This window comes from Gymnoscopelus microlampas (genome assembly GCF_963454915.1).
Source record: "Gymnoscopelus microlampas genome assembly, chromosome: 4".
In the NCBI taxonomy this organism is placed as follows: domain Eukaryota; kingdom Metazoa; phylum Chordata; class Actinopteri; order Myctophiformes; family Myctophidae; genus Gymnoscopelus; species Gymnoscopelus microlampas.
Genome location: NC_139941.1, coordinates 25,037,323 through 25,064,010, shown reverse-complemented (window position 1 = coordinate 25,064,010; position 26,688 = coordinate 25,037,323). Strand labels below are relative to the sequence as shown.

The 26,688-nt window shown below is 42.2% G+C and overlaps 1 protein-coding gene across 1 annotated transcript in view; it reads left to right on the top strand.

Moving 5' to 3' along the window:
* The window catches only part of ipo11 (importin 11), a 204,046-nt gene that overhangs the window by 109,146 nt on the left and 68,212 nt on the right, over positions 1 to 26,688 (top strand). Inside the window, exons 22-24 of the mRNA XM_084054558.1 lie at positions 527 to 603; positions 25,738 to 25,817; positions 25,986 to 26,066. Of these exons, the coding sequence (XP_083910684.1) occupies positions 527 to 603; positions 25,738 to 25,817; positions 25,986 to 26,066 (238 nt within the window). The remainder of the gene's footprint in view (positions 1 to 526; positions 604 to 25,737; positions 25,818 to 25,985; positions 26,067 to 26,688) is intronic.

The following is a 26,688-nucleotide window of genomic DNA, read 5'->3' as shown; positions in this document are numbered from 1 at the left end:
TTGGAGAGTCTTAGACCACTGATAACAGATGTGTTGACCGATATTTTGTGGGGGAAACAAAAAACAAAAGTACAAAATCTTGAAATCTATTTGAAAAACGTATATTTGATTATGATACAACTTTCTGTGAAAAAATAAAAAGTCAATAAAACGTTATTACAAAAAAAAGATCTATTTGAGAACACTTAACTTATTAACAAATAAACAAACACAAATAACTTTTGATTGAGATAAATTGTAAATTAAGTATTAATCTAAATACACACACTCTGAACATTTTATTTAACCACCTAATCCCTGTTTTTTTTTGGGGGGGGGGGTTGTGGCTAATTTAGAATTTAATTTTGAAAACTTTTGAAAATGTTTCTCCATAGTGACACGCTTATATATATTGGCAATGACGTCAATAAAGTCATATAATGGCTGATATACTGTATGAGCCAAATCGATAATCAGTCAGGCTCTAATCCTTACACAACCAGCCCCCAATTTATCTGTCCCCCCCCCTCCCCCCCTCTTCATGTAGGTTGGCGACTTTGGAGAACAGCCCAGCCATCACCCCAGAGCTTCTCAGACTTTTCCAGAATATGTCAGCATTGCTAGGTAAGCTCTCATGAGGTTTCTTTGTAATGTACTGTACTAGAGGGTCGGGGCGCTGCGCGCCCCTCCCCCCTATCCGCTGCGCGGTGCTTTGTGTTTGTTGGTCTCTATAATATATAAAGCCATAATAGGAGATGTTCCCAATGGAGCTATGCCCAAATATGGAGTGTGTTGTCTGACCTCACTTGGGTCTCGTTGGGCGGTGGTCGGCGATGACGCTAAGGAACAACATGGCCGACTGTAATGTTGTGAGTTTGTGTTGGCCGCAATTAATTATGCTGCGAGGGGGCAGATGTGTGCTGAGCAGTTTGAAGTGGCCTACAGACTGCGCGTAGTAATTCTGCACGTTGTGGCGTGTCTTGTTAGTGACATTGATATGTTGTTTTTGTGTTTAGTCCCACACAGTGGCAGGTTTTTTTGGGGGGTTTTGGGTTTAGAAATGTATAGATACTAGAGGGTCGGGGCGCTGCGCGCCCCTCCCCCCTAGCCGCTGCGCGGTGCTTTGTGTTTGTTGGTCTCTATAATATATAAAGCCATAATAGGAGATGTTCCCAATGGAGCTATGCCCAAATATGGAGTGTGTTGTCTGACCTCACTTGGGTCTCGTTGGGCGGTTATATAAAGCCATAATAGGAGATGTTCCCAATGGAGCTATGCCCAAATATGGAGTGTGTTGTCTGACCTCACTTGGGTCTCGTTGGGCGGTGGTCGGCGATGACGCTAAGGAACAACATGGCCGACTGTAATGTTGTGAGTTTGTGTTGGCCGCAATTAATTATGCTGCGAGGGGGCAGATGTGTGCTGAGCAGTATGAAGTGGCCTACAGACTGCGCGTAGTAATTCTGCACGTTGTGGCGTGTCTTGTTAGTGACATTGATATGTTGTTTTTGTGTTTAGTCCCACACAGTGGCAGGGTTTTTTTTGGGGGTTTTGGGTTTAGAAATGTATATATATAGATAGATACTAGAGGGTCGGGGCGCTGCGCGCCCCTCCCCCCTAGCCGCTGCGCGGTGCTTTGTGTTTGTTGGTCTCTATAATATATAAAGCCATAATAGGAGATGTTCCCAATGGAGCTATGCCCAAATATGGAGTGTGTTGTCTGACCTCACTTGGGTCTCGTTGGGCGGTTATATAAAGCCATAATAGGAGATGTTCCCAATGGAGCTATGCCCAAATATGGAGTGTGTTGTCTGACCTCACTTGGGTCTCGTTGGGCGGTGGTCGGCGATGACGCTAAGGAACAACATGGCCGACTGTAATGTTGTGAGTTTGTGTTGGCCGCAATTAATTATGCTGCGAGGGGGCAGATGTGTGCTGAGCAGTATGAAGTGGCCTACAGACTGCGCGTAGTAATTCTGCACGTTGTGGCGTGTCTTGTTAGTGACATTGATATGTTGTTTTTGTGTTTAGTCCCACACAGTGGCAGGTTTTTTTTGGGGGTTTTGGGTTTAGAAATGTATATATACTAGAGGGTCGGGGCGCTGCGCGCCCCTCCCCCCTAGCCGCTGCGCGGGGCTTTGTGTTTGTTGGTCTCTATAATATATAAAGCCATAATAGGAGATGTTCCCAATGGAGCTATGCCCAAATATGGAGTGTGTTGTCTGACCTCACTTGGGTCTCGTTGGGCGGTTATATAAAGCCATAATAGGAGATGTTCCCAATGGAGCTATGCCCAAATATGGAGTGTGTTGTCTGACCTCACTTGGGTTTCGTTGGGCGGTGGTCGGCGATGACGCTAAGGAACAACATGGCCGACTGTAATGTTGTGAGTTTGTGTTGGCCGCAATTAATTATGCTGCGAGGGGGCAGATGTGTGCTGAGCAGTATGAATTGGCCTACAGACTGCGCGTAGTAATTCTGCACGTTGTGGCGTGTCTTGTTAGTGACATTGATATGTTGTTTTTGTGTTTAGACCCACACAGTGGCAGTTTTTTTTGGGGGGTTTTGGGTTTAGAAATGTATATATAGATATATATATATAGATAGATAGATAGATAGATATTATGTGCATTGTGCACGGTAAAATGATGTCTCCATTTGGCTCCATTTTTACAGTATGTGCAAATCTTCAATTACATACAGTATACGTAACTTGTCCATGACTTTAGCCCATAGAAGGCAGAACCTTTAGTATATGAAATATAATCTTCCATCCTGTAACTGCAATCCTTTTAGGGCCCTGGCTGGCTCAGGAGCACTAATAGACTCTTCATTCCCAAGGCAGAAAGATTTGATTACCCCGGAGGAACATATATCTCTGAACATAATAGAGTTACTTTGTTAATGGCAGCGGATAGTGTGACCAGAGTAGATGGGCTCAGTAGTACGACAGGACTGGACAAAAGAATGACAACTACATTCCATATTGGAACTGAGTAGAGGTTTAGGGAGGTTGAACCAGTATCATTATTGCGTATAATTTGTGCAACAAAACACAATGACCAAGCTAGTGTGTATGCTTAGTTACTATCACGTGCAATGTACATAATGGAGACGTGTGGTATTTGTATTCCCTCTGGCTCTTGGAGTGTGCGTAGGTCACAGTTGTAGCTTTGTAATAGTCTCAATGCCCTGCAGGGCTGTACTGCCCTGGGTCTGTAGACTGTAGCCACTGGTGGCTGATTGAATGGAGCTAGCTAGGTGATTTATTATAGGCCCCTGAGGCAGTAAGACGCTGCACTCGCTGTAGCATGTAGATATGTGTGTGTGTAAAAGTGTGTGTATCACAGAATGTGAGTGTTGCTCTCCTTGCAGGGAGGAGAAATATCGATTTGGTGCTGCTTTGGGGAGTTGGGTAAAGGAACTGACATGAACATGAGAGTAGTCTGTGGCTTTGCCTTATTGATGGTCCACAGCACAGCACAGAGGGGAGTGTCACAGAATGATCCACTGCTAGGGGAAAGGGAGTCAGGTATGGAAACAATGGAACAAAGTCACACTGTTGGTCAGCGGTTCCCAAAAATGTTCCATGCCAATGACCCCCAAATAGCCATAACCTCTGGTTGCAGCCCCTCTATTCTGAAAAGGGCTTTAAAAAGGAAAATGAAGATGGTGAAAATAGCCTACATGCTCATAATATGTCATATGCAAAAAAGTTAGAATAATTTTTGAAAGCTTTTGACTTAATGACATGCCCAAAATAGAGAGGCCTTGTTGAAAGTGGTTCAATTTGCACAATAATCTTATGAACTGAATTTGAATTTAACCCATTTAGACCGGAAACCCCTATACGTAACTAAACCTTTCAATCCGGGAAACCCTTTTGGGGTTATTGTTGCTATATACAGTATATAGCAACATTTTTTGTAATTTTTGAATAAATATATTGGTCTGGATTTAAAAGGTGTTTTCAGAATCGGCCTCAGGTATAAATGTGTTGAATTATTTTATGTACTGTATAGTATATTTCTTTATTATTATAATAATTATTATTATTAGTAATTGTATTTTCTTTTCTTTTTCCTCTCCTCTCCAATTGTCCCCCTGGCGCCCCATGGCGGCCCCGCTGTGAATCATGGCTCCCACTTTGAAAATCTGTGCTGTATTTTTATTTATTTTTTAAGGGGAGGGAAAGATGATTGAGTAGGGAATCAGTGGATGGATAGAAAGATGACAGTGAGGTAGAGAGGCGTAATGAAGACAGGTCCTCGATAGAAAGATGACAGTGAATGGAATAGATGGAACGGTAGGATGATAGGAAAGATGGATCAGAATATAGCTCGGCAGATGGGCAAGTTTATTGGAATTGCATACGGTCAATATAAGTCATTTCTCTCGAGTGTACGTTAACTCTGATAACCCCCTGATGGGTGTTCCAGTAACAAGAAAGCATTCCCTGGGGGAGCTGTGATGATGTGTGAATACATGAACACAGAAGCCACATTTACAGCACACTCAGTAACCTACATACAACCTCAGCCCAGGCCGTTAATAACCGTCTTCTCCTGTCAGACCTGGCATCATACACAGATCCCTGCTGTGCGACTCTTAAAGCCACCCTGTTCAGTCTAATTGACACGATGGAAAGAATCAGATTCTAGACCAGAAAGAGCATTTCCTTCACTTTTTACCCTTATTTTCATGCATTTCCTGCATTTACTATTTTTATTTCTCAACTTACTGCCTCCCTGGAGGTGTGTACATGTACACTGTGTTCTGAAGACTTTGACAGGCCTAGTGATGCAAAGAAAATGAATTCACACCCCTTCATGTGCTAGCTAACTTGAGCATTCCGTTAGTAAAGCAAAACATGCCTTAATGGTATAATGTTGGCTTCCTTGAAGTTGATCCTCACAGCCCCGGGCCCAATTGTACAGCTCAAATGAATGTGCGAGAAAAATGCATAATCCCGATTAAAGCCGAGCTGGAATAAAAAATCACACCCTGTGTGAAGGAAGCGGTGCCTTTGGGGCGGCCCTTAACTCATTTCAATGCGTCCCTATTGGTGGTCTGAGTCCACTTACCAAATTTGTACTTGGGAGCATGCTGCAAACTGGAATGATGGCTGTTTAAAGCCCAGCCAATGGGCAGACAGAGGGGGCGGGGCTTACATAATGACAGTTAGTCCCTATTGCTGGCTTGAGTCCATGTACAAAATTTGTACTCCATAGCATGCTGCGAACTTGAGTTATGGCTGTGTGAAGGCCAGCCAATGGGAAGACAGAGGGGGCGGGGCTTCAGCAATTCATGCTGGTCCCTATTGGTGGTCTAAGTCCACATACCAAATGTGGACTTGGTGGCATGCTGCAAACTGGAGTTATAGCTGTTTAAAATCCCGTGCTCATCCCGTGCTCATACGGGCGCGGGGGGTCCCTGGACCCCTCTTTGATAACTTCATCAATTCATGCTCGTGCCTATTGGTGGTCTAAGTCCACATACCAAATGTGGACTTGGTGGCATGCTGCAAACTGGAGTTATAGCTGTTTAAAATCCCGTGCTCATCCCGTGCTCATACGGGCGCGGGGGGTCCCTGGACCCCTCTTTGATAACTTCATCAATTCATGCTCGTGCCTATTGGTGATCTAAGTCCACATACCAAATGTGGATTTGGTGGCATGCTGCAAACTGGAGTTATAGCTGTTTAAAATCCCGTGCTCATCCCGTGCTCATACGGGCGCTGGGGGTCCCTGGACCCCTTTTTGATAACGTCATCAATTCATGCTCGTCCCTATTGGTGGTCTAAGTCCACATACCAAATTTGGACTTGGTGGCATGCTGCAAACTGAAGTTATAGCTGTTTGCTTCTTTGCCGTGCTCATCCCGTGCTGAAACCGCCGGACGGACGGACGGACATACAAAAGTCAAAAGTCAAGTGTAGAGCGGTTGGCACCGCTAAAAATATGTTTTTCACCCTTTTAGAGTACACTATAACTATATGAGTGGTTATATTGTAAGAGGATATAGTTAACAATATATGCAATTTTCTTTGGTTGAATATGTATTTGTATACAAAAGTCTTACTTCCTATCAAAAAGAAATATCATGCGTGCTTATGTCAGCAGGTATTACAAGTTTAACCAATATTATCATACAGTACCTGTAGAGCTCAACAGTGACCACCCACTTTTTGATCTGCTAATTTACTCCGTAGATGTTTCAGAAGATCCATACCTGTTACACTGATCCCTCACACCACTTGTTTAAACATTCATTCTTTAGTGGAAAAGGTTCTTTTCATTTTCATAATGAGGATTGCTTTAACACATTTATTTTTTAATAATATACCAGTTTACTTTATACTGTACAGTAGTGAACAAATGGAAGTAGTTCTTCACAAGCCCTCATATTCTTTACAGGTACTGTAGAACTTAATAGTTAGTAATTGGTCTGAAATCCCATTTTTCTCATGAGGCAGTGTTCATGTTTTCAGTCTGCATGCTTCTGTTGCTTTCCATTTCTTCCATGCTGCCGATAGGATTTACTCTTCATTACACACTTAGATATTTATGAGCAAGACATATTCTCAAAGCTGTGTGTGTGTGTGTAAATAGTAATACTGTACATATGCGTGTATATTGTGGTTTTTACATGTATCTTATTGAATTTCATGTTTCTTGTATGCATAAAGGCAGCACAATATATTGTGCAGAATGCAATTTAGGCCTTGCATGCAGATACTATGGGTGAAATTCAACTCTGCATTCCCTGCAGAGAATACTAAGGGTGAAATTCAACTCTGCATTCCCTGCAGAGAATTAGTCAAAGTCAAACGCATAGTCGACGGTCAGAACAAATTAGACCTCAAAATTAAAGCACACGCTCCTCTTACAGTTTTCCTGCAAACATGAATACGAATGGAACAGCTTGAGCTATAAATAAATACATGAGCTTCCACACATGCATGCATTTACATATATAATTAAATAGGAGATTCGTTGTACTGTATGTATATGTTTTTCTAGTCTGTCACATTTCCCTTGGTCTTCTTTCTCACCACTTGGATTATCCTCGGTTGGTTTTCATCAGTTTTATGCTGGCACATTTGCTCTGTCTAGGAAGAGAAGTGAATGGATGTGGGACCATTGAGAGTGAGCCAGGCTGGGTTCTGGTGTTGCTGTCTGCCAGGTGTGTGGCCTGGCCTGCGTGATAAACAGCCCAGCTTTATCACTGCTAAACCTGAGCAGTAAATTGTCAAATTAGAACATCTTACCCAAGTTGTTAGCTTCACTGCTGTTGTACAAGCGTGATATATCATCGTTACGTTGGTTACTTCTTCACATATGTTATGCTATTTAGATATACTGTGCATATTCTTATGATTGATCACAAATGCTAAGAATGACTACTTTTACTTTTGATGTTTACCTGGTATCTTTGGTACTAAATTGTTTTCTTTGCACTACGTGGCAATTTATGCTGCCGGATCAGTGTTTTAGTGAACAGTTTGAGAAGAAAAACATGTAGATTTAAACTTTAGATTCATGAACACATTTTGTCAAGCAATACGAAGAATGGTTTCAGAAGCACATTAAACACATGAACAACTCAACAACTTTTAGATCACTGAGTGTTGAAACTAGTTCACATGGAAGACACCATCATCTCTGTTGTTGTTGTATCACATAATGAAAAAGTCATGACAGTATTGAAATGGATGCTGTCATCATGTTTAAATACCTTGGATTACTGTATTACCGTTATAACAACCCTAGTTGCAAGTTCTTTCCAAGTACCTTGAAATTGGGTCTTTGTTTTGTCACAAGGGCTAGCTTTTGTAGATATTATACACGTATATAGATATTATATTCTATAGATATTGCACAGGTGGAGAGGACTTCAAAAACTACGAGGTGTGAAACAGTTGATTCACTGTAACACACACACACGCACATGAACACACACGTGCGCACACACACGTGCGCGCACACACACACACACACACACACACACACACACACACACACACACACACACACACACACACACACACACACATCCCTGCTTATGTGAACTTCCATGCTGCACAGATAGTTTTGGATAAAGTCAACAGATAAGTTTTGCCTTCTTAATTTGTGCTGCGGTTGCTGCAGCTAGTGGCAGTGCTTGTTCCAGATATCTAACTAGATATCATGTTTGGAGTTCTCTGCTTTGTCAGCATTACTACCAGGCAGGTTGGCATTGTTTGCCACTTCAGCAGATTCCATGCAGACTTTTAATATTTACTCCGTTATCTCAAGACTACTCATTCAACACTTTGAAAGGCTAGTTCAGAGCAGCACCAAAGGGAGTGAGCTCCTCATGTTGCCAGTTGAGGCTCCTACTGGACTTTTTGTTTTGCGTTGTTTTTGGAGAGGGTCCCTACAGCATAACAACTTACAAGTTTACTAAGCCTAGGATTTTCTTCTGAAGTTATTTGAAGCTGAGTGAACGTTTTGTATACTTGCCTTCGGATGTGTTTTATTGAAGGAATACATTGTATGACTGGGAAATGTTTTATGTATTTAATGTACACTTTTTATAACTTTAAGTGCTTCTCCTAAGCTAAACTCGTGCACAGCTTCTAATTGGCTTGACACATTTAAGGAAACATAGGCCTTCGACCTGAGAGTTCTTATTTTGGCTGCATTTATCACACAAATCTACTGTCTAGTACAGGGCAGGCATTGTCAACCTTATCACATATCATGTCCCCAGCAAGCATCAGAGCTAGTTCAAAAGCAGTTACTGTATCACAGTCAGTGAAGCCTGCTTTGAGGAGAGACCCTCTTATGGTAATTCTTTCTGACATGACATCCCATGGCACACTTTGCAGCATCGGCCACAGCAATAAATTATTAATTGGGTGCATTCATCAGTTTTATTAGATCAACTATTTGATCAATTATGTTGTGATGACTGATGTTTCCTTTTTTGTGTCATGTCTTGACTGTATTTAAATTAATTCCACAAATGTATTGGGCAGGATTGCCTGTTCCTTTTCAAATTATGTTTGAGAAAAGCAGTATTAAACTATATATTTGTGGATATCAACTTGTGAAGGTGGTTGTTAATGGATATAAGCACACCTTGCTGTACAGAGAATTCTGCAGACGTTACTGAACATTTGTCAGACTGTAATAATAATCTGTCAGTTGAACTGTAGAAAAGTATGTGTGTGTTTAACCGAGTCAGGCTATTGAAGCAACCTGAACAGGGCATGTTTTATGGGAAGACGTGAGTTTAGTTCCAATATCCAGAGGCAGTGTTATCGTGTCTGGCTGGCTGTTGGTATTCATACTGTACTGTACATGGACATTGTGTGGTTTGGTCCTCACTCATACATTGGTGAGATGATAAAAGGCTTATCCAGTCCAGAGCCTGGTGCTCTGTGGCGCCCGACCTACCTTGAACTCGCAAGCATAAATCAATATTTATTTTATTTTTATTTATTCTTTTGTCATTTCTATGAATACTTTTGTACTCTTGTATTGATATTCATATACAGTACATGGCAAAGGATATTGCTATGTGCACAGCTTACCAGCAGGGCAAGTAAGTATCAGTAATGGTGGTGCAGTATATCGTAATGAGACAGGAAGCAGCCAAAGATTTTAAAGGCATCCTCCTCCAATGCCCAGCTTTTGTATTGTTTGCTGTTATATACTTTATATACTTTATATGTGCGTGCGCACACACACACACACACACACACACACACACACACACACACACACATATATATTATTTTTTATATCTCTTTGTATCTTACTGTGTTTTCTTATAATGCATTTATATGTTGTCATTGCCTGTCTGCATTGTTACACATTAAATGTTGGGGACTACGGATGAAAAATGTCATCCAAACTAATCCGGTGTATCATGTATGCATTGACCATTAATATGCATGTCCCTTCCAAATAAACACATTAAAGGGATAGTTCACCCCCTAAATTATTTTTTCTATCCCATGGATGGATGGGCTACCCCATGGAGACTTGAATTCATGGATATTTTTTTGTTTTTGTCTAAGCCAATAATTTCATGACTGGCAGCGGTTCCGGTAGGAGACACAAAGAGTCTCCTTTGTGTCTCTTACCGGAACCGCTGCCTACCGGTCCGCTGGTCATCAGATTCTTGGCTTAGGAATGCGACAAAAACAAAAAATATTAACTCAAGTCTCCATGGGATGACTAATCGATAGAAATAAAGTAACTTTTTGGGTGAACTCTATTTTAAGTAATGTTTTTGTGCTTTACAAGCATGTACTGTAGCTTTTTTCCCCCACATAAAAGCTTTTGCTGTACCCTGTGAACTCGACTCTATACTCTACACTCTACTGTGTACCACAGTATCCCCACTCGATTATCAGCTTTAAACAATGATATTTAGATTCAGTTTGATCTTTCCCTATTGAGCAACATCCTCTATTAGACTTATCGTTCTTTTCAGCTGGTCTGTCGGCTATAACAAGTCCCTGAACCCATGACTCCATCTCAATCCATACTCTTATTTCCATCATGTCCTCTCTGAGAGCTCTGGGAATCCCAACTGTATTTTAATAACCCATCAAGCACTATGCTACTCCATGCATGTGTGTGGGGTGCGCATGTATTTATGTGTGTGTGTGTGTGTGTGTGTGTGTGTGTGTGTGTGTGTGTGTGTGTGTGTGTGTGTGTGTGTGTGTGTGTGTGTGTGTGTGTGTGTGTGTGTGTGTGTGTGTGTGTGTGTGTGTGTCTCTCTCACGCTCTGCATGTCCTTACCTGCCAGCTGCACCCAATTGATTGTGTGGAACGCAGTATGAAGGGCTATTCCTCACTCTGCACTAATTTGCCAGTCTTTAATATAGATACATATAGGAAACGTTTCGATATCTAACATGTATGACCTGCTGTATTCATATTCCCGGCTGGCTTACGCAGCCTCTCTCCAAGCAATTACTCCGGACAGTGGACACATAATTACATTTTTACAGTGTCAGAGATAAGGGCCTTCTGCCTTGTAGGGCAGAATAATAACTGTCTCGTGCTAATGCATGCTGCACATTCTCTGTCACTTGACACCGACAGGAAGTGACTAAGCCTAATAGAAGTATGCATCTTGCACAGATTGGACCATTTAATCTTCCATCAAACCTTGCACTCAGCCCCATCCTTATCACATGCGTATTATGCTCACTTGATCTGGTCAAGAGAATGTCCATAAGGATAGCAGCACCTTTTGCCTTCTGTACACACACACACACACACACGTACACACACACACACACACACACACACACACACACACACACACACACACACACACACACACACACACACACACACACACACACACACACACACACACACACACACACACACACAAACCATTCCCTGTTACTGTACCTGTATGGTGTATCTCTCAAGGCTACATCCTTTCCCTCTAAACACTCACAAGTTCCAAATGAATTTCAAAGTATCACTCTAAACTTTCATTGTCTACCTGAAACATCACTGGTAACACTATTGGGAGTTTTATTAAAGCGTTTGGTTCATTTAGCCAGTCCATAACTCTTATTTAAAAATGTTGAGCTTCCTGAAATAATTGGGAAGGACACACATTCATCCATTTCTCATCCTTTCTCAACTTACAACTAGAAAAAGTGCTCCTCGGAGCACAGGTCTCCGCCAGGTCAGGTAGGCTACTGTGGCCTCCTGGTGGCGCTATAATAGGCCAACGTGAAAAGGGTGCCATTTCTTCTTAGGCCTTGCACGACAATCGGACACTGACTGCATTCATGATTTGAGGCATTTTGTCAAAAACATGTGTTTTGCTGAATTAGACCTGGCCAATGTTGAAAGGGTGGCATTTGTTCCTCAACATAGTGTGAATGTGCGTGCAAAGTTTGAGCGCAATTGGACGGTGCGTTCATGATTTGCAGAATTTTGTTCAAAACAAGCCAATAATGCAAACTTTAGATGTCAATCTTAGCCAATCAGTATGGAATATGAAAAATCAAACACATCCGTCGTGATCACATGACTATAGAGATCATGTGTACCGATTTGCGTGAAATTTGGATACAATTGGAAGGAGTAGTATAAAAAAATGTGTTTTACACAAGTCGGCCTCCTGGTGGCGCTATAAAAGGCAGATGTGAAAAATGCAGGGCAAAGGTTTTTCCTTGACCTATAGGGAGTGTGCATACAAAGTTTTACACAGATTGGTGCAATTAAAGGTAAAAACACGAATCGGCCTGTTATAGCGCCACCATGAGGCTGATTTAAAAATGTTCAAATGGTAGTTCTTCCTCGGCCTAATGGGAATGTGCTTGCAAAATTTCACGGAAAGTGCATGCTGTGTTCATGATTTGAGGCATTTTGTTCAAAACGGAGCACTCCTGCAAACTTTGGAAGACATTTTTAGCCAATCAGGATGGAATATGAGAAATCTGAAAGACCCGTTTCGTTTAATGACTGTAGAGATACTGTGTACCGATTTGTGGGATTTTTGGACAAAATCTGTAGGAGTACTGTCAAAAAATGTGTTTTGCACAAATCGGCCTCCTGGTGGCGCTATAACAGGCCCCTGTGAAAAATTTGGGGCAGAGGTTCTGCTCTGGTATCCAGGGACTGTGTGTGCACAGTTTGGCTGCGAGCAAGCCAACGGTGCCGGAGATTAGCTGTACACAGACAGATCGAATGACGGACGGACACACGGACACACGGACGGACGGACAGGGGGTAAAACATACTCTCTCGCCATGCCTTTCGGCCTGGCGGAGACAATAACAGTGTTATTGTAAGTTATTGTACTTAGAGATGCAGCCGTGTTGCTATGCAACAACCATCAAACTTGTTTGGCTGTAATAGACTTTTCACATGACTTTCTCTTATCTTGTCAGACAAAGCAACATTTTGTGAAAAGTGGACGTACAGTAATAAGAAACGGGTTCTTTCCTCAATGCATTTTTCGCCAGAAATACACCTCTTCTTTCAAAATCAAACCTGAAAGGAGCATTCTCCACAGGGGTTTTTGCTTCAAGTATAGTTGAATGTCAACCTTCCACCTCAGCTGTCTTCACAGCTCCGTATAGAATCCCTGATCTGGGATGGTTTCCCGTCTTGACCGGAGGGGGAAGGAGCTCTTAGCTACACCTTGAGCGGTGTCCTTTGCGTTTTCCCTGTTAAGTCTCCATTAGCCTACGGAGACCTAGAGAGGACCCCTTCTGGCTGCTGTGGATATCGCCAAGTTCCATACCAACTCCAGATGCAGATAGAAGATTGTGATCGCCTGTCGCTCCAGGGCATTTGTGGCACGCCTCATAGGAGGTGGCCTCACTGAGAGGACTGGCATTTCCGGCCTCATTTGCATTTAAAGTTTGACTTTAAGCCTGTCAGTGTGGAACTTTTCAACCCCTGTACTGTCCGTCCTTCAGTACTTAACTCATTCATATTCAGGCCAGGTTCAGTTATGCTCATTTGTAACACACATGAGACTCATGTTAGAGTGGCTTCACATAATGTTATTTAGATTTTTTCTTAGTACGTGCTTTGTTAAATATTTCTGCATTATTTCAAATCCCTCTGCCCCAATTAGTAGAGAGCATAAAACAGCAGCTGGGCATGGAACATGTTTGGGTAACCTGTCTGTTCAATGAAAAGTAATTGATCTTTTGTCTAAACAGTCATTGGTAATGGCTGACATGGTAAGCACGTGGCATGGTATCAAGTTTGAAGGCTATTTAAGTGTGCAAGACGACACACATTGCAGCGAGCTCAAAGATTTCACCCATAAATTATACCATCACCAGCACTGAACATTAATGGAAACCAGTATGTGGAAGACTATATAACTGGGTGTTATTATTGGGATTTGACAACACTGTACAATGTTGACCTTTTCCTTGTTTTTGACATTTATCTTGGAAATATGATCATTGCATGTGTCTTCATGTCCAATCAGTGGTGTGTTGACAAACATACAAGTATAGTTCCCTATTCTGGGCATGTCATAATAAGATAACATTTGGTGGAAAAAGAAAAATCGAATATGTTTTTTTTTTTTAATAATCTTAGAATTATTATTTTAAATATATATTCTTTTATTTCCTGACCTACCGATGCGAAAACAAATGCTTTCATCACGTCACACATGATCAACAGTAACGTTTCAGTGCATGCACTGCACACAGCAAGTTAATAATATGCGTGCGTGCGTGCGTGCGTGCGAGCGTGCATGTTCTCACACTGGGACTGAGATTGTGGTTCAGTGCAGAGGCAGGCAAGACTCCTCCCTTTCCCCCCATAAACTTCACATGAAAGTTAAGTTCGTCACTACAACGTGGACCTGTGGCTATCAGCGCATGGGTCGGTGCGGTGGATGCAGAGCCCATTACCTTTAGGAAACATACGGGCCGAGCAGTGGATGGATCTTGCTATGATAGTACAGTATCTGTAACATCCATCTAAAGTAGCTACGCACCCACATAAGTGAGAAAGTGGGTAAAGCACAGCCGCTTACAACCAGCAGCAGTTTCTATATCATCTGCCATGTTCTGAAAATGATCAGCACCAATGTGGACTGTGCTCGGAGGTTCCGACACACAAACACTTAAAACCAGTGAAAATTAAGTGGTATTTCCACTCATCAAACATCCAAATCATACTGATAAATCAGTGGAATTTATTAACGTACTGTTGTACTGTAAGAGGACGAACTGCAGGGCCAACATTGATCTACGTTTATGGCACACAACGGGTGTATTTGCAAAAACGTAGATCTACGTTTTTGGCTCTCAATGTGTTAACTAATATAGTTGGTTTCACTATTTTGTCAGTATTATTATAGCATTTGTATGTGTGCATGTGGGTGTTTATTATTGTACAACTTTTGTACAATTATTTTATATAATTATGTATTACATAGCATATTCGAATGTTAAAAATACTAAAAATAATAAAGCATTAACATTTGAATGGGTTTAGGAACCCCAGACGTGAACCATCATTCAGCTTTTTAATTTAAATTTAAATTTTTTTATAATATTTTTTCAGCTTTTTCTGCCTTTTTTGATAGGTACAGTGGACTGACAGGAAATGGGGAGAGAGAGATGGGAATTGACACGCAGCAAAGGTCGTCGGGATCGGGAGTCGAACCCGCGACACGCTGTCAGGCGGCATTAGCATCCTAGGCGCCCAGACGGCTACATCAGCCGTCCAGGCCAATAATTTAATAATAATACACAATGGCACCTTCCATGCCTGAGTCCAAACTGAACAGAACTTTACATTTCAGGCATCTAAGACTTCTCCTTCCCCCGACAGGAGAGACTGAAAGCGAGTAACAATAGACGGTGTAGAATGAAAGCCTTGCTGGTGTCCCAGTTCTATCAGTCCCAATGTATACTGTCAGTTCTCTGCTACAAATGAAAAATAAGCCCCTTTTGTGTGCCAAATGAGTCTGTAAACACATCAGAGGCAGTTTGTAGATAACGCGTTTGAAGTTATTTATCCTTTGATGAAAGTCATGCATTTCTGCACCCACAAGCTTAAAAAGTCAATCCAGGCTTTAATAAACACTTTCCAGAGCCAGAACCCACTACTACTTTGCACGTAAAATACACATTTATCCCATACCAAAGAGTTTAGACTGCCTCAGCCAGAATCTCTTGGGAATAGGATTGAAAACGTGCATACGTGGGTTGTTTCAGCCAGTCATTATAGGGGCCCCATTCTTGTGATAGCCTAATATATCATTAATGATCGGACTGTCGACTTCTTTGATGTCTAAAGGGGTAGAGTGCACAGCTTTGTGTCGAGGGTCCATCAGCGTGAAAAACGAACATTTTGAGCTGAGTTGTCTCGGATTAGTTATGGATTAAGCGTTACATTCTAATGTGAGAAACTTAACCATTCTCTGCCTCTTAACCAGTGTTCTTAGCTTAGTGAACACACTTACAGAACGCCTATAAGCCACATACACACGTGTCCTCTCCACAGCTTTACACTATGCTATATTTGTAATTTCTCTCATGTTCCTACACCTTGTACACTAGAGGTCATAGCAAATCCACCCTAACAAAAAAACTGATATAATACCTGAGACACGTACGTGTCTGGTTCCATGTTTTATTATGGTCTATTGGGTCCGGCTCATGTCCCATTACCACAGGTCCTGTGTCTGTTTATCATTGTATATGTAATAACCGGGTGGATCCACTAAGATCCATGATCATCACTGTGTAACAATCGGCCCTTTGCTTTGAAAGGAAAATTATTAACTAAAGGAAAACAACAGGATCGGTTTTAAACTGAATTACTTTTATGTAATTTTGGCCACAAAATAATAATCAACAGGGCAAACAGTAAACAAATAATACACTGGCTCGAAATAGACTGTCCCTGTCTCTTTCCCTAGTACACAACAGATAAATAAACAAGTCGACAAACAATAATGATTTCAAAAGCCCCTCCCACCTCAAACAATTCCCAAAGTACTTTGTTATAAAAAACAATAACACAAAGAGTCAGAACGCCATCACGGAGAGTCGCTTACTCGTTTTACGAGACAATAATAAACAGTCCCGCGTTAAGGTTTGAGACGGCCGCTTCCGTCCGCGGTGCCGAGATTGTCTATTAGCTCCTTAGATCCAAACGACTCGTAACCGTTCTTCCGTACTGACGGTCCAACTATTAAGACTCGGGGTACCCCTTAAACTGTAATCCACCGGAACAGAAACATGGATTTGTCTCACCCGTGGCTCCGTAAGACTCCTCTCAGTGACCGGCGGTTCATTCACAAATCCAGCTGACGATTCCCCACGGCACTGCAACGACACGGTCCGTTCTCCGCAGGGCTCGCCCGTTCCTAATACTTGGCTGCAGCTCAAACTTAAGTTAAACTTTGTCTTTAACAGTAAGGCTGGCGCCTAGGAGATCTCCTCTTTTCACCCGTCCTCGCTGGCATACAGGTTTGTTTGGTCGATCCCTCCCCCCTGTGCTGCACCCTCTATTAGTAACGTCGGGTGGCACAAATCATTCAATCATCCCTTGATCAGACCCATTACCCTCCAGGGAATAGGAAGTGTCCATTTATCTCATAGTGTCCAACATGTTACATATCAAATCAGATACAATAACGTGCACAAGTAAATCAGATGTTACATATCACTTGTATAAAATAACGCCCATAGATCAAGCAGATAAATATAATAATATAATGTGCATTTGTCAGACCAAATCACCTGGCTTGAACTGGCCATGTTTCCGCCGGACCTCATAATATTTGGCTTGTCTAGGCTGAGAGACACCCACTTTCGTGTGAGAGCCTTGGGGGTCCCTGGCGACCTAGAGTGGTCTAGCTCTGAGATTAATGGAGTGAAAAACGAAAGAGAAAGATGCAAACGAATTGTGTGTGTACTTGCTTGTTGGTCGCGCGACATGGAAACTTGGCAACCCTGGGCCTGTGCGGCTCCTCCTGTGCAGAGACACAGGCACGGTTTTAACTCGAGTCGATAGTACAGCGTAGGACCCGGATGAACGACAGGACCGTCCGACCGTCCGAGGCACGACGGACGTCCCACAGCCGCGCATGCGCCTTATTCCCAATTGTAAGATAGGATGTAGTTAATGATCCACTTTACATTAGAGCAAATACTGTATATTTACCTAGAGAATTTCATGATAATGATTTCTGCTGTTATGGTTATCAGAAATCACACTTGCTTATTCACTAGCTACTGCTGCCACTTAGTGCTAAATCCTGTCTGGTTCGCCCAAACATTTTAAGGGGATTGATGCTCTACTAACCGTTTCAGCAACACAATCCCTGTTAAGCTGTCAACTTTTGGAAGAAACCAATGTGTGTGTGTGTGTGTGTGTGTGTGTGTGTATGTGTGTGTGTGTGTGTGTGTGTGTGCGTGCGTGTGCGCGCGCATGTGGACAGGGAGTGATTTGCTGCGTGGGGCAAATCTGTTAAATCTGCGGTTGTCCCCAAAATATCGATAAATCCATAAATACCCATACAGCATATGGAGTACCCTGAGGTCATCAATATGACGTCATAGTACTGATGTCATAGACTGACCGGGACTCCATATTGGGAATGGCTAGACACACAGAGATCTCCATATATGGACATGAAAGGGACACAGACGGACAGATAGATAAAGAGATCTCAATATACAGGCATAACAGGTACAGACAGACAGACAGACAGACAGACAGACGGGTACAGTGGGTATTACATAACCGGAGGGGCATGCGTTCCCAATGGGCATAGTTTCCAAGTCTCCACATTACAACCAAGGAAAAAATGCACAGACATATGTATTTATGTATTTTATCTTTAATAAATACTGTTTGTGACAACATTCCAAAATATCCTTGGGCCCTAGCAATGCCAGTAGGTGTTGCCAAAAAAGACTACTATAACGAATGTTACAAATTATGACTTTAAAGCCATGTTCAGATATAAAATTTGTTGCACGTTCACACATGACACCAAAATCAAATATGCCGCCACATTGCCTGCAATTCTGAACGGGGCCTAAGATGGCCTTTTTTAGATAGAAATATATTACATTTTGATGTTAGTGGAGGTGCCTGTGAATTCTGATGAGCACCTCGCCTACACACACTTATATGTGCTTCTTCTCAACTCATTCTTTGTGATGCCATTGCCTTTCGAAATATCTCTACCTAGTTCACTATCTAGTTGATTCTTTTATCTCCCACTAATGGACTGATATGTATGTGTTGTTATATTTTGCAGTTTATTGTTTGGTTGTGCTTTTGTCTGCCTGCTCAGGGAAAACAGATGCTTGATAACTATGGTGCAATTACTTATAATTATGCACTTCCCCTGTAATAATAATCATTAAGTGAATGAATTAAATAGTTCATTGCATTGCACATGAAACAAATCTATCATTAATTGTCTGTTCTTGAACTCTGCACTTTAGACAATTTTGCGCGCGCGCGCGCGCACACACACACACACACACACACACACACACACACACACACACACACACACACACACACACACACACACACACACACACACACACACACACACACTCTCTCTAAATGCCATTTTCACACAAACTCAACGTCCTTTCTCTGCCATCATCTCCGCTATGTTGCGATGCGGCTCTGTGTCAGTCTAGTGTTGAATATTCATGCAGACTGATGTGCTGACTAATAGGCTCCTGGCATACATTATGTAGCAGATAGCAGATGTCTGGCATCCATTATCTTCATTACCTGGCTGTGGCCAGCAGATTGAGAAAATGTATTGCAGCATTAACATAAATCACACCTCCTTGAGACAGTTCGGGCAGCTGGGACCCACCTCTATTATTACAATCACCACTGAGTGCTGACCCCTGCCTATGATTGGAGACTGCTGCTTTACAACTGAGTTTGACAAAGGTTTGGTGAGAACTTTTCTTTGGCCTGTAAGTTTGGTTTGATTGATTGATTGAATACTTTATTTAGGAGTTTGCGGAGAGAAAAAGCACATGGACGTACAGTTCAAAATACAAGGTCAACTAAAAAGGATGGAAAAACCCAAAGAAGTCTTCTTCCTTGGACATGCACACTTCGCTTGCACACTCACTATGAATAGTATACAGCCTTGAGTTGCTGCAAAATGAAGCTGGCTGTGCGGCAGAATAATCAGATAAGTCCCACAGAGGAAGGCTGTACCATAAAAACAGAACAAGCGTGCTGGAGCTTGTAGTGCTTTGATTCCGACTCAGATTTAATCAGCAGACCTCCAAAAAGATGGTATTTTTTCACAGTGGTCACACACACATCAGCATTCCAACTTTAAAGTTACGATTCCCAAGTTGCATATCCACTGTCTCTCTCTCTCCCAACGGAAAGAGGTAATTGCAACGATTTCCAAACTACCACGGAGATGGCAGCACACCTAGTGCCAAACCTGTGTGCGGTCTGCTTCAAATAAGTACTCGCATTGTCAACCAGTAGGTGTCCTACCCAACACCAGGGTCTATGTTTCTTAATGGAAGAGTAGGTAGACCACCTCCAGCCAATGATATTGTTTTACTCTACAATACACATTGGTTAAAACCAGGCCGATGACTTTTGGAAACGATGCCCCTTCGGTTATGTTGCACCTGTTGTCAGAGTACCCGATCTATCTATGTATCTATCTATCTATGTATCTATCTCCTCTCTACCCGCCCCCTACATTGCTAACACAAGTAAATAAAAGATAATATGGCAGTAATATAATCTTCCTTTCGCTGCTTGTACCTGTATGAGTGAGTGACTTATAAAAACCCCTTGAATCTGTTGAATGACTGGCCTCTTGTGGTGATTGGGTGTGATCTTTAGAAAGAGGTGGAAATAAACAACTATTGTAAGTGTCTGGATCAGTAACCCTGACAGACTGTATTACTTTCAAGTCGATGCCCTTTTTTGCTTTCATGCATGATAGCCTCAGTGTGAGTTCAGAATCGTGTGTGTGTTTGTGTTTGCATGCTTGTACGTATAGTTGAACTATACGGTACTGTCATACCGTATCATTGTCTTGACACAAATGGAAACGCAGATGCAGCAACAGAGTTGTATTGTTGTTTCACCATGTTTACCATCCACTTGTTCTTCCCCTATCTCTACTAGCCCTGTCCCCTCCCCATCCCGTGTCTCCCCGTCCCTCTGATCCTTCACCTCCCTATCCACCTCAAAATCCTGAGTGTTGATTTAACTCAGAGTGTGCACAAATGTACAATATTTCTACTCTCTCTGAGTTACAAATGGATAAATTAAAACATTTTAAAGTGTTCCCTCCTCGTCTCCTGTTGTCTCCTCTGTCTGTGTAAAACGTGTTTATATCTCCACTTCGTCCTCCTGTTCTCACTGTCTGCCTCTCCACCTCTTGTCCCTTATATCTCCTCTCTACCCTCCCCTTACATGTTTTTCATTACCACAGATAGCACGTCTTCCACCCCTCATCATCACCCCCTCTATCCATCTTTCTGTCACCTGGCTCCCCTGTAGTTAGTCTGGCGCCATAGAACATTCATTAGGACTGTCATTGCTTAAGCATCCCCCCAATTCTCCAAGACATGCACACTTGCGCACGCGTAGACACAATGGTGCGTTCACACTCACACAAAGTATGGTTGGATTAATTGCGTTAGAAAAACCCATAATCCATTATACATTACCTATTTTCATTAATTCCATGCATTACTTAATGTACAATGTAATGCCCTATTAGCCCAATTTTCCTGCTTACTTAAAAGTGCATCAGGTTCCAAACAGGGGAAGTCATGATGTGCATGGGCTTTAGAACGCTGGTCCTTGCCTCACTCCACTGGCCGTTCGTTTAGAATTTAGTTTTTGTTTTTAAAGCCCTAAACAGGCTGCCCCCCCTCCTGTATTTATTAGAGCTCATAAAGCCATACATCCCAGAGCCATGAGGTCAGCTGCACAAAACCAGCTACTGTATAACACCAGACATGACCGGGCTTTTGCAGCTGCTGGCCCTAGACTCTGGAACAGCCAATTGCACCTTCAAATTTTCTCTGCTCTTTCACAAGAGGCTTTTAAATCTTTATTGAAGACTTATTTTTTCACCTTGGCCTTTGACACTGATTTTGTACATTTTATAGCTCTGCAATGCTGCTGTTTGCCCTTTTATTTCTGTTTGTAATGCAGTATTTGTTTTGCGTCTTTTTGACGTCTCGTCTCGTCTTGTCTTATCAGTTTTTCTTTGTCTTTGTCAGTTTTGTTTCTTTATTCTGACCTTGTACAGAACTTTGGTTGACCTTTGGCCGTTTTAAATTTGCTTTATAAATAAAGTTTGAGTTGAGTACGACTGCTGCTGACCAATGTGTGCTCCTCAGTGCACACACCATGCATGTACAGTACAGAGAGACAACGATATGTGTGTACTCTCTCTCTTGCTGTCTCTGTCTGCATAAATCTCTCTCTCTCTCTCTCTCTCTCTCTCTCTCTCTCTCTCTCTCTCTCCCCCCCCTCCCCCTCCCCCTCCCACCACCGATCCGACTGATATGGCCATATATGGAGATCTTTGTATCTGTCAGTCCTTCTTTTTTATGGCCATAAATCAAGATCCCTGATGTCATTAGTATATGCCAATAATGGGCATGGACCTTTTGTGGCCATATATGGAGATGAGTGATTTGTTTGTGCCTGATGCCATGATGACACATTGACAACACACTCCATATTTGGGCTTAGCTGCTTTGGGAACTCATTAATATATGGTTATGGCTGAGTCATGGTGACATGAGTGTGATGGCGTGGTACAACCGCCCGCCCCTGTCCATCCTTAAGCCAATTTTAATATAGGATTAGTGTATTTCATAATTATTATTAGTAACTTTTACTTGAATAATAACAAATGAGAAAGTAGAATAATAAAACGTTTAACATAGCCTATTGATAATAAACGTTATGTTTTATCAACTGTTATTGACATTTTCAGATTCTTCTTTAAGAAGATTAGTTAACATTCTTTGAAAAATTTAGCTTTTTCCCATTCCAAGTGGCTACGGGCCCCATGTCGCTTTTTTTTGGCTTGTTTTTATTGACCTGGTCGCTTGTTTCACTCACATAATCTGGCAACACCGGAGCCGTCGTGTGAATTGTAAATATTCATAGTTGCGGGTTGCTTTGGTTTGGTCTTGTTTCTGAAAGTATAGTTGCTTATTTGGACTTACTTTCAAGATTATTTTTGAAAATAGCTGATGTAATGGGGCTCAAGTGGTAAAACTGGTCGCTACTTTTGAGCTTATTTTCATAGACCTGGTCGCTTGACCTGGTCGCTTATTTCACTAACATAATCTGGCAAAACCGAAGCTGTCGAAAACATCACCCAAACAAACAGCCACAGGGATGTGGAAAAGCTGCAAATGTATAGATAGATAGATAGATAAAGCTTAATTCCTGAGGCTAAGTCTAATAATCATAATAAATTGTAATCATTCATTAGCTGCAAAGCTCCAAAGCTCTCATTATTAATATGCGCCTGGAGAACCTTAGAAACAAACTAGGAATTATTTAATGCCCAGTTAATGATGCTACAGCGGCCAGGGCATGCTGAATAATTTAGATGTGTGTTTTTTCTTGTTGTCTTTCACAACATCTTTCACTTTGTGGTTGTTGAGACATAAATTGCAGGCAGTTAATGTCACCATATCCGAATAATTTAACTGTTGTAGTCTGTTTGTTGATACAATAGCAGTAATGGGGTCCCTTACTCACACCAAATGGGAAATAGAATAAATGTCGTTTATCCAACCCTTAGACATTACAGCCTGCGTGGTCATAATGAAACACATACCGTATGTTTTTGTTTTTGCACGTAATTTCAAGGATCAATCGCATGTAATTTAAAGGATCAATCTGACATTGTGTAGTGTGAATTATCTTGGTCTTGTTTGTATTACAGTGGTATCGCAGTCAGAGTGCTGTTACTTCAGGGAATACCGCAGTGGAATTGCCAACTATAAACAGAACAATTGCACACAGGAGCACTGCTCATATAGACATGTTATCGCTGGATAAACACAGTGTGCGCACTGCCTACACTTCAGTGAGGCCACAATAAAGGAGTACTGGTGAGGTAACCCCCTATTGTGTTTATACCAATCTCTTGTAATAAGGAAGGCCTAATGAGGGTTTGAACCTATGCTTATTCACGTGTAAATTGTTTGCTGGAACAAAGCCTATGTTGCATGGCTTGTATTGTGTAGTGGTTGGCCAATATTCCACTTTTGTTCTGGCTGATATCCCAGCCTGTTGTCATCCTTTTTCAGCTTATTTTGCAGAGCGTAGTTTTAGACACTTTTAACAGGGACAATTATTTGTCTTAAAACAGTAGAATAACGTGGACAAATGACATGTGTCATGTGTGTGACTTAACCTGACTCCAGATGAGGGCAGTATTGAGTTTCACAATACACCCTGATCTGGAATCTCTCAGGGAGTTAAGCTGCCCGGTCTCTGCGTGTACGAACCAATCAGCGGCTGCTAGGGGCGGGATCATCCAATCACCTGCCAAGTAGCTTGAAAAAATGAAACGCCGCCTGGCATCGATTCTGCTACCGGAGTCTCAGATGGAAGTAGGCTGTGAAACAAAATGTGTGTCGCAAGCTTCTTCCATTTGGCAAAGTCAGGTTAAGTGTGACTGGGTTCCCGGGTTGTAATTTAACGCATGAACTCTTTCCGACGCTCTTTTATTTGTAAATCTGTATATATAAAACATATATCATCTATCGAATCTCTTAATTTCACAAACAGAGCAGCACACACGCACACGCGCGCGCACACACACACACACACACACACACACACACACACACACACACACACACACACACACAGATTCTTCATAGCTGGTGAGTAAAGGAGACAGTCAACAAATGTGCAGTACATTCACAGTCACATTCAGTGTATGTGACAAATAATATTGCTTTCGTCTTTTTTGCATTCTGGTGGGTGTGCCTTTCTCGCCGGGCAGGCAGAGACCCGGCAGAGTGGACACAGCGAAAACAAAGACGCTGTATATTATGCAATATTAATCAGTACTGAACAACTATGTGATCTATTTATCGGCTACAATGAATAGTTTGTTTAGAAACAAGCTGCGGCAGTCCTGTCTGTCTGTCCTGTCTGTTCCCAGCACCGGCCAGCGAAAGCCGCCTGTGTCCGCTCTGAGGGCAGATTCAGACTGGGTCTGATTGATTCGAATCGTTCCCGAGTACGATTGGCCTCTCCCCCACTGGCCAGCATTCACATCGGCCATGATTCTTCCGTACGCGAGTACACTATATTCAACTGTTATGGTACTTAGGTGCCTCAAGGGGGCCCTGTGGACTATGGGGGCTTTGGGAGATAGAGAATGTCATGTGACAGAAGAGTACGGTGTTCCGAACTCCGGTAAGGAAGGCAGCGTTCACATTAATCACAATTTACAACATCTGGCAAGTGGTCCCAGGTCCGCACCCAGGACCATAGTCTGAATTCGCCCTGAGGAGCGCTGTGGCTCACAAGGCCGCCCAGAACATGGATCCGCCCAGAGCATGGGAACGAATTTGGCTCATTGACTGTCAATCGGCCCAATCATCAAAAGGTCGCAGGAATCTTCCCATGACGCCTTTCTTTCTTTCTTTCTTTTTCTTTTTCCTTTATTTATTCAGGGAAACAAATTGAGAGCAAGCTCTCTTTTTCAAGGACGCCCTGATAACAAACATTTGAATCACATTACAATGTGATTCAAATGTCAATCTCAGGACGTATGATTGTCTGACTGGTATCCCAGTAAAAAAACATGACTAGCTCCATGACTCCATGATTAAATAACAATTATGTATTGTCTGGTCTGGATGGTAACAACAATATTGCATATTTCAGTCTTTCAAATATGAATTTGTACTTAGTAAATCATCAAGGACATGAGTGGAAATAAACAGCAATGGCCTATGCCATTTGTGCATTCTACTGTAAGTGAGTTTATTACTCTTATCATGCCATGTTCATCACAGACCTTGCATAATAGATAAATGCACAGGTATTTGAGATGAGTTGCCCTATAAACAAACTCACTGACATCCTGTCTGTAAGCACGTGGCTCTTTGAAAGACTTCTCCTTTTGGTGTGTGTTTTATCTATCCTTCCTTTGCCTACCTCCATCAGATCTATCATTATTGTTGAAGCATCTGCTGTTGTGTTTCAGAGTTGAGCTCTGAGAACCTGAGGACTTGCTTCCAGATTGTCAACGCCTACATGTACTTGTCTGCCACAGAGTTTCTGCAGGTGAGACACGATGCCTGCTAAAAAAACACAAACAGATGCACAGCAATACTAATTCACAACCTCTTGCACAGATGGATCTGTACACAAACACCTCATGTGTTTCAAAGATGACTGTGTCATCAAAGATGACTGGGAATGTGTATGACTGTTGTTGTTGTTTTTTCCCAGAACTATGCAGAGCCCCTGTGTCGATCTTTCTGTGAACTACTCAAAGACATCACCAACGAGGGACAGGTCCAGGTGCTCAAGGTACAGTCTCTAACTCCCTTTTCTCCCTGGCATTACTTTCTTACTTGAGCTTATCCCTCTTTTTCATTTTGCCCCATTCCCTCCATCCATTTCCATCTCACTCTGTTACATACCTCGCTCTCAATGCTCAGTGCTTGTCATCCACCATCATTACTTTATGTTTTTTTCAGAGCGTGTGTCTGGCCTCAACAATGGCCTACATTTATATTTGATGTTGAACTGGTTTCTTAGACCCCAGTGGGGGTGACTGTGGGTGGGTTGCAGGCACAGCGCGCGTGTACACGCACGCACACACGCACGCGTTGTATCTGCAATATGAGAATGCAGATACAACGTTTCGGTCGCTCGGACCTTCATCAGGCATAGTAGTTGTGTTTCTACTTTATTCACAAAAATGTGAAATAACATGGTTGTCATTGATGGATTGGGAAAAATGACACACAGACAGACACATAACCACGCAGAAAACTTGTCATGAAAATGTTACAACTGCACCACCATGCCAGCTGTGCCAGTTATACTGTCTGTATGCAGGTTTGTCACCATTCCGGTTGTGAAATAATCATGAGAAGCTATGTTTCTCTGGAGGTGAAGTCGTTGGTGTAGAGAGAATAGAGGGGAG